This window comes from Buteo buteo, chromosome 3 (assembly GCF_964188355.1).
Source record: "Buteo buteo chromosome 3, bButBut1.hap1.1, whole genome shotgun sequence".
Classification (NCBI taxonomy): Eukaryota; Metazoa; Chordata; class Aves; order Accipitriformes; family Accipitridae; genus Buteo; species Buteo buteo.
The window spans coordinates 10,620,848-10,633,153 of NC_134173.1; the positions used below are offsets into that span (position 1 = coordinate 10,620,848).

At 42.3% G+C, this 12,306-nt stretch overlaps 1 protein-coding gene across 3 annotated transcripts in view; it reads right to left on the reverse strand.

Annotated features, from left to right (window-relative positions):
* Positions 1 to 1,563: 1,563 nt before the first annotated feature.
* Positions 1,564 to 12,306, reverse strand: part of GLIPR2 (GLI pathogenesis related 2) — a 40,188-nt gene continuing 29,445 nt past the window's right edge. For all 3 annotated transcript variants that reach the window (XM_075022840.1, XM_075022843.1, XM_075022842.1), the window contains exons 5-6: positions 4,200 to 4,277; positions 1,564 to 3,131 (exon numbers count right to left, since the gene is read on the reverse strand). In XM_075022840.1, coding sequence (XP_074878941.1) covers positions 2,971 to 3,131; positions 4,200 to 4,277 — 239 coding nt within the window. In that variant the 3' untranslated portion in view covers positions 1,564 to 2,970. The remainder of the gene's footprint in view (positions 3,132 to 4,199; positions 4,278 to 12,306) is intronic.

Below are 12,306 nucleotides of genomic sequence, written 5' to 3' on the forward strand. Positions count from 1 at the left end.
TTCTGGGAGGATAAAGGAAGGAAGTTGGCAAATTAAAATGCGTAATGCAGGCTTCCCTTCCCTTTTTAGCACTTTTTAAAGACCAGTCCCAGTTCTTCCCTAAGTGCTTTGTTATTATTTAACCCAGAAGACTGGAAATGAAACCTTAGACCAGCTAGAATTCCTCCTCCTCCTGCTGCTGCAAAAAGACCTTAGAAACCATCTGCAGGCCTCTAAAGACAGGTGTTTTTCTCTGGTATCAGAGCTGTCAGATCAGCCTTTTCTTTATTCCCAGGGTAAATGTGACTTCTATGTGTACAACCCTGGCTGAGGAAGCTCGTAAACACCTTGTTCTGCTCTAACATGACAAGAGATAACCTTTCTGTGCCACCTCCCCATCTCCACAACTCTCAAAGACGTGGCAGAGAGTGGAGCAATACACCTACACAGAGTCTTTTAATATAGATGGCTGGTAAGTCAGGTTCCAGTGTACACTTCCCCAAAACCATATGGCTGTTGAGTGAGTCACATCAGCAATGTTGCCCTTCCCTTTGCATTTGGACTCCTACGTACACCATGGTTTACTGTGCAGCCAGAGTTCATTTGCAGAAGGTATCAACATCGTGATCTTGGGTCACGAAGAACTAAATTGACAGGGTTTTTTCTAACTGTTAAAATCGTGTTTACTTGCACGGACTCTCTGTGGGGTGCATGAAGCATGCACTGAGTCTATTTGAGTGGCTTTGTGCTTCTTCCATGTCTGATTACCTCTGATGCCTCCTCAAAATGCTCTGTCTAAATAGCTTTGGAAGTTCACTCGCCACTACCATTTTAAATAAAGATAATGACAAGCTTTGCTTTGTTTTGTCCTCTCTTTACCTACCTTCCCAGTTCTCTCTGACATTAAAATAAAACCTAGGTGGCAGCAGAGAAAAATTCTGACGACTCACTCAGCTAGGATATATATGGTTTTACACCAACCATTCAAGGAATTATAGAGCCAATAGCAGCAACGTCATTAAGATAAAGCAGAATATTTTAATACCATTAATTTATTTAACATCAGCTTTTACCTTTACGTCAGTTGCAGCAAGTCTATTTTTTTTAGAAAGTCCTGTTTTCATTCTCAGGGATGATAATGTGCTGCCCATAAAACATCAGCCTGTTTGGAGCTGCAACATTTGTCAGCTGAGGGTTGAAGAGAGGAAGGCCCCAAGACTGCAGTTACTGAAACACACATGTCTGAGTGGGAGTCGAGTGGGTATCTTTACTGAGAACACGTCAACCGAGAGAGGGAGCAGCAAAAATGAAATGAGATACAAAGCAGGAGTTTAAGGGAGAAAGAGGTACGCCTCTTCAGCTTCGGCTTCAAGTGTTACCTCAACCTTTGTATAAAGGGGTGACGAACGATCTGCTGTGTGATTTATCGCTTCTTAGAAGGTCTCGTCTTCCTTTCCTGGACTAGAATACTTGCTGCTTTTATTTGGTCCATGTTGCAAAGGTAATAATGTCATATGTTAATATCCTAGAAATAAAATTTGAAGATTATTCAACAAAGACACAGGTTAACAGCAAAAGCTTGAGTAATTCATAATCAAAAATATTTAATTTTCAGATATCCATTATATGTGTTAAATTCTTGGTTACAGAAAAAAGATTTTAACATACAGCATCACAGCGACATATAATCAAGCCATAACAGTGTAGTTTATTACAACTGTGTAAACAAGAAGTATTTCCGTAATGGCACTCTTCATGAACCAAATTCTGGCATAGAGAATCTCAGCAGAAGTCAAAAAAACCCATTTACAAAGAAAAGAAAACCCCAAATTGAATCACAGTATACCTGGCCAAAATGGCCCAATCCACATTTCGTAAGAGAAAAAAGTGTCCTCAGAAATTTTGCTTGCTTGTTTTTAAGGAAACTCAATCTGAGTTTTTTCAAGGCATCAATCCAGCATGTGAAATACTTTTACTGTTATTGAATAATATGAACAAAGACTAAACATCTTTTAATTATGACCATGTGAATACCTCCTATTGTGACATTATTAGAGACAAGAGATTATTTGGGAATGTCATTGTATAGCATGACACCTGCAGAAGATAGTCCTTAGGAAAAAAAAATAAGTTATTGAGAAAAAAAATCCAACGTGCTCCATCAAAGAAAATTTTTGTGCATAAATATCTAAGAGGAAAAGTAGTATCTTACTTTCCTGTAACAGAAGTAAACAATTGATTGTAAGACAATGTACATACTGTAAACTGTAAGATGGGGTTTGAACTTGAAATACACTCATCTCAAAGAGATTTTAAATATTAGCACCTAAAATGTAACGCTGGGATTTAAACAATTTTAGTAGCTTTCAGGTCATGCGTTAGTTATGGCTTGCTTGACAGATACAATTTTGCCAGCAACGTTTTAGTGTTCCGTGAGATCCTCTTAATAAAAACACATAGGTCTGAATGCCACTACATTTTACACATGTACCTTTCATATGGGCAGTTTTGCATATGTTCCATCTGCAGAGAGAAGGCCCCAGTAGTAGGAGATATAGATAGAGCAAAGAAGTTACAGTTATTAAAAAATACTGGAAAATTGGGAGTACATGATATAATTACAAGCTGGTATTTTCAGTTTACAGAAAGCCATAAATTTGCATGTTTAAAAAAAGACATCCAACATGTGCTTAGTCACATGCTGACACAGAGTTCATGCAAACTATTAAAAAAAAACCTTATAAATTTTACCCTTCAGAAATGCTGCATATACTTTGTCCTCAAATAAACTGAAGCCCCCCTCAGAAATAACAGGGACCTAATGTGCAGATCGACTCAAGCAATATGTAATTGCCTCCTCTGTAATGAGAAGTGAACAGCAGTATCAAACAGGAAATTTCATTGAATTGTACTTCATTTCAAACACTGTTAAGTCCAAATCCAGGTTCACCTGTCATTAGGCAATAAGGCTACCTTAAAAAAAAAAAAAAGTTATTTTCTTGGAGGAAGGACATTTTCTTCATAATAGCCTGGATTTACTACATTTCCAGCTGGATCATATCTAGCCACCACAAATGTTGAGCCATCACTAGCAGATGCTTTTCCGACTCCCATCTTTTTTGTGTTCTTCCAAACCATTGCTGTGAAGTGACCTGAAGAAAGAGAAACATATGCATTCATTCTAGGTACTAAATCTGTAACATTCCCTTTAACACGTGAGGGGCGGGGAAAGAAAGAACAATACAAAACTGTTTCTTTAACAGGAGAACAAGCTAAGGACATGAAAAAAAAACCAACCCTACATGTAGCATCTTGTCTTGAAACAGCCTGATCTGATCTGGTACTGCATTACTATTCCCATTTCCATGTCCTATATCCAAATAAGAATACCTAGTAGAAGAATCATGAAAGAAGTAGTTTGATAAGTATCTGATATAAAATTTGACAAAGACATCACGGTCTTTACTCCCTGCAGTATGAACAGCAGTCCTGACAGTGACTATTATTTAGTTGCTTTAACCATCTCATACTCCCCCATGTGTCTGCATGTGCAACTGTTCAAACTAATACTGGTTTTGTGGCTTTTTCTGCCTAGTTGTAATAGCCACCCCTGCACTGTGCTGCTCTGTCAGTTGTTCCCTCTATGCATAGACAAATCTCACGGGAGAAAAACGTGATTTTCTTCATCTGAAACAAGCTCAGGCATATCTCCTGCTTGAGCATTATTCAAGGAACAATGTTCTTAGGTTCATTCAACACCGGATTGCCAATATGCAGTCAATGGCCTGTTCCTGATCTGCAAATTATATCTGAAGTGATCTCTGTGATTGATTGGAGTGATATAATTTGGTAGAAGTCACATGTCAATGTAAACAACAGGATAGTACACTTAGTAAGACACCTATATGATTCCAGTTTAGTATTTTCTACAAGTTAATTTGCCTTAAAAATAAGTTGCCTTCTAAAAACTTTGTAGTTGGAGGAAAAATACAGTATAAAGAAACCCCACAGATTTTGCTTACTTCCTAATTTCTCAGTTTCCTTTTACCCTTCTGTCAGTTTCTAACATAAAACTTGGGGGAAATTCTGAATTTTTTTCCCTCCTAAATTTTTTTCTAAGAAAAAAGGTAGATTTTTGAAAAATATCAAACAAGTTGGCTAGCCAATTTCTTAAAATAAAAGCTGCCATTTTGAAGAGACAGTGCCCAGTCTGAACTTACCTGTCCCAGAAGAAAACCCTGGGTTTTGAAAGCTGTAATTTTTTATTTCACTGTACCATCTGTCAGCCACATCCTTTCCTGAAAGACAAAAGAAATCTGCTGTGGAATCATGACATAAACATGGAAGTGTAGCTCACTTACAGCCTGGCCAGCAAGATCTTGTGTTAACAGCTGGCAAGAACATCTAGAAACATGGAGAAACAGCCTTTTTACTGAAAAGAGTTTTTGAAATGTAGTACATGTTACTTACCAAATCTTTTTGGTTTTGCAATAGCTATTGCTACTCAGTTATCATAGAATCATAGAATCATTTAGGTTGGAAATGACCTTTAAGATCATCAAGTCCAACCGTTAGCTTAACACTGCCAAGTCCACCACTAAACCATGTCCCTAAGCACCACGTCTACACGTCTTTTAAATACCTCCAGGGATGGTGACTCAACCACTTCCCTGGGCAGCCTGTTCCAATGCTTGACAGCCCTTTCGGTGAAGAAATTTTCTGTAATATCCAATCTAACCTCCCCTGGTGCAACTTGAGGCCATTTCCTCTTGTCCTATCATTTGCTACGTGGGAGAAGAGACCAGCACCCACCTCACTACACCCTCCTTTCAGGCAGTTGTAGAGAGTGATAAGGTCTCCCTCCCCTCAGCCTCCTTTTCTCCAGACTAAACAACCCCAGTTCCCTCAGCCGCTCCTCATCAGACTTGTGCTCCAGGCCCCTCACCAGCTTGGTTGCTCTTCTCTGGACACACTCCAGCAACTCAATGTCTGTCTTGGAGTGAGGGGCCAAAACTGAACACAGGACTCGAGGTACAGCCTCACCAGGGCTGAGTACAGCGGAACAATCACCTCCCTGCTCCTGCTGGCCACACTATTTCTTTTACAAGCCAGGATGCCGTTGACCTTCTTGCCCACCTGGGCACACTGCCGGCTCATAGTCAGCCGGCTGTTGACCAACACCCCCAGGTACTTTTCCGCCGGGCAGCTTTCCAGCCTCTCTTCCTAATTTACTAACTTACTAATTTACTAACTTACTGATTAGTCCAATGCTTTTTGTTAAGCATCTCATGCCATCAATGCCATCAATGACTTGAGTTCTGCTCGACGCAAACACAGTGGATCGGTTTCTCCACTGGAGTACGGGGCCATGGCCAGCACAGCCTGGCTCAAAGCCTGGACAGGCAACCCACAAAACAGCTGTAGAACCAAGCAGAGTTCGTCCCGTTCAGGGAAGATCTCTGCAGCAGGGTGCTCGCCTGGTAGGACAGAGCTGACGAAGAGTGCTATACTACCACCAACAGATCAGGGAACAGGACCATCCACCAATTCTCGTCTGCTGTTAAAACTTTAAAAGGTTGAAGTTAGAAAAACCTTTGGACAAGAGAGATCTATCTGTGTGGCACAGCATTTGGATCGAGATGGGGGCAGAAATCCCTTTAGTCCTCAAAGAAATGTCCTCAAAGAAACCATCTAGCAATTTAACACGTTGAGCTTACATTTTTTTCTGCCCAGAACCTTCTGTAACTTTCAGCCTGGAAGGTAGTGAAGACACATCTCCCTCATCCTGGATGAGTGCTCCTGTCATTAGGCTGCTACATACAGCTTTCACCAGCTCCTCCCTCTTGGAACAGGTTTGAAAAGACTGAAGTGAGCCTTGCCAGATTTTTCTGAGCAAAAGGGCACAGGGACCTTTTCTACAGGGAGGCCTCCCACGTGTGGATGCAGGTATATGAAGACATCCCCTTGCAGCTCCAAGCAACCCAAAGAAAAATGACACTTCTGACATCCTCTACTTTTCCGTGTTCTCATCAGCATTTAATACTTCAAATTTCTGAGTGCATTTATTTTCACTGGTTCTTACTTAGCACTGGAGCCATTGTGAATGTCCACTTTGAGGCACTCTAACTCGGGGTACTCCAGTCAGACACCTCAAATATACATTCCTAGGAGCAGCTGCTGCGTGGAAACCCTTGTGTCCAGCACTGTCTCGTCTCATCAAAGGCTTTTACTGACCACAGCTGTATAACGACTATGACTATGGCCAGTGATGTAGCACTAGATGTCTGTGGGTCTCCAAGGTTGATATTTGCCAAAGAAATAATCCTTCCTTGTTTCCTGTTGAACAGTTAGGGAACCTGACAGAAAGGAGCAGATTCTGATAATCTGCAGTGGGTCCTGTGGAACAGGCAGCACAGAGGGCAGAAGTTCAGACCAGAACTTGCAGATGCTCTGCACTCAAAAGTCAAATGTTACTTCTCTCCATTACTGGTTGTTAGGAAATTCTTGTGTCAAACACTGGGAGGGGGGAAAGGGGCAGGTTTTTCCCTGAGCTACATCAATAATGAAATTTCTGCTTAGCGTTCCAGGATGTATAACGCAAAGCCGGTTGATTTCATAGCAAGCTGCCAATGCTGTTAAGCCTACCGCCATGAAGAACGCGGGTCCCTGGTGGACTGTTGGCTGCAGAACAGCAATGACTCATGTTTTGCTATTTTGCAGCAAAAAGTCTTAAACTTGCACTGCTGTAGAAGTCAGACACTGCGTTAACTTCTTTAAACTTCAGTTTCTTATGAGTGCAGTCTGCTAAAAGGATGGCATTAGCCTGGCAAGCTGGCTGTCAGAGCTGTCATCGAAAAGAAAATATTGAATGAAATGCCATCTCTTGAGAGGTTTGTGAACCGAAAATACTATGAACTTATCTATGCCACACTGCTTGTTAGGAATAGTGCTCTCTTAGTAGAGTCAATTTACCTTTTCTACATAAAAAAGTAGAAAACCCTCTCTTGCTTCCCAAAGTAAATGTTTCAGGAATAACAGTAGGTTCCTCCTGTCCCTGCGCCAAACAAAAAACCCTGTAGACCTCTTTTAGGGCTGAAGTCTGTAACACAAGTAAATATCTGCTCATTTGTTACTCACACTAAGGCTAAAATGAAGACTGAAAAAAGCATAAAGAGACATCTTTATGCAATACTGATGGAAAAGAAAAAGCACATAGTAAAAAAAAAACCCAAAAACCCAAACAAGAAGATCATCCTGTCCCACCCCAGACTTGAAAGCTATGAATGATTTAGATACGTTTGTGGTAAGCTGGGTGGAACAGAAGTACAAAATGTGACTGCAGACATATCAGGCCTTATGAAGCACATGTATTTTATGTGTACAAGTGCTTAAGTGACTATAGTATGTAAGTAGCATTTTTACAGATGTAGGACTGCATTCCCACTGCTACCAGCACTTCATTCCCTCTGTTAACCTATCAGTGTGATACAGCATAAAGAGTAGCTCAAGAGAAACTCATCCCCACTCTGCTTACTGTAGCTCTAAGTGTAACTAAGCTCCATGTGACAAGAACCTAAAATCTCCATAATGGAAATATTGCAGGACACGTGGAAGTTTTGACAAACACAGTATCTCTTAATAATTTTTTTTTTTTTTTAATTTAAAGAATACCGTCATGTGAAAATCTGGTAACTGTTTAATTCAAGGGAGATGGCAATGTCATTGGGTAAGAATACCTCAGTCCTGTACATGAGAGACAACGAGCATAGCTGGGTAGCACAATCTATGACTTGTTAATTCCCAGCCTTCGTGGATGAAAGCTTGCAACTTATTGCAGTCAGGCAGTGAAAGCTTAGAAGCTGATAGCTATGCTCCATTTTTCATGTGCAGGATCAGGCTATCATTATATGGCATTGCTGTCTTCCTCCTTGAATTAAAAGAGCCATTGCATCATAGGCTGTGAGAAATTAAAGACTAACTTGTTCTCGGCAAAAGAGAAGGTGACCGAAGGACTAGGCAACTTTTGACAGACTCTGTCTTGAACTCATGTTAAAGAAGTGTCCTGGAAGTGAAGGGAATGAATTGTATCTGTCATATGCTGCAGAAGGTGAGGGGGTCCTACGTGGAAGTTATTACCACGTGAGAAGACAGGTGGGTACCTAGTGATTAAACACCCTCTCTTTCCTCTGAAATACTTTTCTTCTGATTCTTTGCCCCTTGGGGAGCAGTAAACAATGCAGTGGTGGGACACAAGCCAAACCAGTGTTGAAAGCGACAGCTGATACACAGGGGACTAAGGAAAAACTCTGGTTTGAGCCCAGTGACCCCCGGGCTTCCAGAGAGAGAACAGCAGAGGGGTCAGCAGAGCACCGAGCCTACCTGCTTTAGCAGCAACTTGCATCCTCAGACTTGCTGGTCCAGAGAACTGACCACAGTATTTCCATTTCAAATTATTACGGAACAAGTGATGCAGTTATATCTAGCATCTGTTTCCCTTGCATTTCATTGTTTCATTGAAAACAGCTCCCACTCCCCCCAAAGCTCCCCCAAAACAGGGGTTGGTTGCTGTTCAAAATGCGTTTCAATCAGAAGGAAAGAACACAGAAAAGAAATCTCGCTCCCACCCCTCATTCCCTATTATAGCAGAAATGATAGAAGTTTACGTCTATCAAAAAGCATGCAGATCCGTCCTACAGTCAGCGCTGCAGCTTCCCTTCTGTCGCTCCACTTGCAGACCCAATTAGCATACTGCTGGTTTTCTGAACACACCCTTCCTTTTTGCATCGCTGTAAACCACAGTCTTAATTTCAACACTTTCTCTTTGGAAACATAGTTTGACTCCACCCTCCTCCTAGCGATAGCTGACTGATGACGTGCTCGGTTGGACTTACTAGGTGTTCATTTCAGACAGAAGAGGCTGAATGTTGCTCTAATGAGTTTCATCAGTACCACGACTCTCTGAACACATCTACATCGCATAAAAATTTTGTGCAACAATCCTTGAATTAGTGTCCAAGTATAGTTCTGCCCAAGCCCAGGTCCCGAATCAACATACTGATTTGATTTTATTTACCGAAGCTATGAGCTAGTAACGTGGCCACGCTGGCTGTGCCTCAAGCTGCCTCGTATCGTCAGAGGCTTGACCGTGTGAGGTCAGTCCATACACAGGACTAACAGTCCTGGTGTAAAGTTCTTCTGCTGACACAACTCTCTGAAGGACAGAGAGAGAATAAGGGGCCACTGCATGTAAACAGGTGTGGGTGCTCTTGCCTGGCCATGCTCTGCCTCTCATCAGTTGTCCTGTTGCCTCATTAAATTTCATTTCTAACTGTTTTCCTGGGTGAGGAGCTCTGTTCCCTGTGGATGTGGGGGAGTGGGGGGTGAGTGCCAACAACGGGTATCCCACCAAGGGTTGCAGGGACCTGGGTGTCTGCGGTGCCGGCAACTGGAGGACCAGTGTGGGTGCGAGTACTAGCAAAACGCAAGCTGGGCCAGCTGGCGAGCAGGCGAAGTGGTCTGGGAGGAATCGCTACAGAAGTGTACGGCCACCCCAGAGACAAGGGGGGGTCCTGGCTGACGGCCAGGGAGCTGCGTGTGCCTGTGTGCAAGACGCACTGTAGTGGCGGCTGGAGTGGGACTGCAGCCTCAGGGGTTGGTACGTCCAGGTGCCAGCAACCGGGGAGACTGGCATCCAGCGGCAGCTACTGGGCGGACTGAGTGTCTGAGCTCAGCTGCTGGAGGGACCCACACTGGAATTTTATTTCCATTACTGATATATATATATATAAAATTTAATGCTATAAAAATACAAATTTTATCTATTTTAAAAAATCCATTACTGGGAAATATATATTTTTATATGCATATATTATGTTGTATTATTTTATTTTTATATATATATTCCAGTAACATACTTCATTGCAATCAGCCAAAAAGGGGAACAGGATGAGGTCACTGTTGCTGTTCATTTTAATGTTGATGGCATCTGTTTGTGCTGATCTGTGTGGCCACCTGCACATATACACATGTACATGCTGTGTATGTGTGCACAAGCCTGGGAATACATTCTCAGCCTCACTACTGGCAACACAAGGCTATGGCAGCCCTACTACTGTATTCAGCTCCCTCAGCATTTAATTTCTCTGGACCCAGCCTTACTGTTTCTCCTCATACCAAAGAATCCTTAAATCTTCAAGTAATCCCACTGAGTAAGTTTCTAAAAACATTCTAATAAAAACACACAGGACATATTTCTGTGTAAGGATGGGCAGCACCATGACGACCTACTTAAAAACTAAGTACCCCAAACCTCAGAACTTTCCTCAAATGTTTATCTAGCTTTTGTTGTCACAACCTTCCTTCCACCAGTCTGAGGGGAAAGAGGATAGAGGTAGATTTAAATTTGCCTCAGAAATAAAATATCTACCTAGGTTGAAGTCGTACTAAAGGTTTTAGGAAGTAATCCTCTACTTCCAGTGTTCCTCATATAGGTCCTTATTTTATTTGACTTTATTTTATTTACCAGTACTGTATAAGCCTGGTGTTAGACAGCAAGGGAGGCATCAAGGCAGAGCGTGCTCCTCCGGGGCTGGGGCAGAGGGTGGCTGTGCCGCTCTGCCCACTAGTCCCCATCTGTAGGTAGACCCAGGTTCCCCCCATAACAGATTTGGGTGATAACATAGAGTGAATTTCCCTTACGAACTCTCTCGAGTTGACAAGCTGCAGTGTTTTCACAGGCGACACGGCACGTTTTCACGACCACACCAGCCGTCCCAACCAGAATTCAGTCATCCAGCGCTTGCCTTCAGCCTCCGGACACATGAGAAATGAGATGAGGCATCCCGAGAAGCCTGACATACTACAGCTGCCAAGGCAGGCTGCGGTCTCTCGCATTAGTGGCAGATGACAGCTCACTTATTTGAACACAGACAAAGAGAAGTCTGCCACGGAGCAGTTCCTGCAGGACTGGAGGGAGGAAACAGCTGTCAACTATTTCTTGGATTACAGGGATAAACATATTTCCAGCGACAGCTTTAGGCTATGTAACTCTCAAATCCTGAATACAATTCAAGGTATTCTTGTACCAGGAGAGGAGTCAAACTAGAAGGCTTTTGTAGTTGAAAGCTTAAATCTTCTCTGAAACAAGAAATGGATCTTCTGGCACTATTACAGAACTCAATAAAAGCCAAAATAAACAATAGCATCACTTTTTTTTAGAGAGAATACAGAGTATGCTGGAGGTTTATTGAGTTTTGCTTTATCTGGGAAAGAAACCGGAAGACACTGCCTGCCTTTGTTAAGCCCTTGAATGGATGCCTTAATACAAATTTCAGCCTCATTGAGCAGGATACAAATTAACTATCCAAAGGAACTATATGAGAAAAAAAGGAAGAATGAACCAACTCCACAGAGATGAAGACTAAGCCCAGAGGAGAGAATAACTTTCTTTGAAGAGCTAGTTTTCTCATTCTGGTATTTTGAATGATCCTGCTGCATAGGAAATGTCGAAGCGTTTTACAGAACAAAAGAGGATGCAGCTTAATTTTCTCAGCAAGACATTCAATCCTGTGCATAAAAAAATAGCAACAAAATTGCTGAAAACTGGCAAGTTATGTATGGAAATAGCGCACTGAAGAAAACAAATGGGATCCAGAAAAAGACAGGCATTATATAATTTATGGAAGGATTCATCTGTTTTGTTTCCAGCTCTCTAAATGGCAATTCTGTGACTTTAACCTCAGGGGAAGGAGCATAGGCCATTAACACAAACAAGAAGGGAGAAGTAAGCTCAGTCTGTGAGTCATAGCCACTATGCAAACTTTGCCATACATCTGTGTTTTCCCATGCTGCTCTGAACCCTTGCCTCAGACTCTTGCGATGGACAGAATGCCAAATATGAGTAGATCAAATTGTATTTTTCCACCCCGGGCTTCTTTTTCAACATGAAAAAGTACCCATTAGGGACTAGAGTTGGCACTTGCAGAGGAACCGAGCAGTGTCCCTGGGTCTAAAACTCAACTGAAATTTCCAGGTCCTTCAAGCATGGCCTCCAGCCTGCAGAAATGATCCGCTGTCTCCCTGTGCTGGAAATTCCAGGGGTAGATGGGAATAAAGCAAGCAAGTGGTCACTTTTAATACATCCCACCTGCTGTCTCAGCAGGCTAAGGCATGAGCCCTGAACATCGCTCCAGCGGAGGGCTCACCGCAGGCTCTCAGCCTGGCCAAAACTCAGCTCCTTGGGCATCCAAACCGAAGGCCGCCAGTTACGTGTTACTTTTATGATCAGAAAATATACGGAGAGGTTTTGTCTTCTAAAGTGAAGGCACG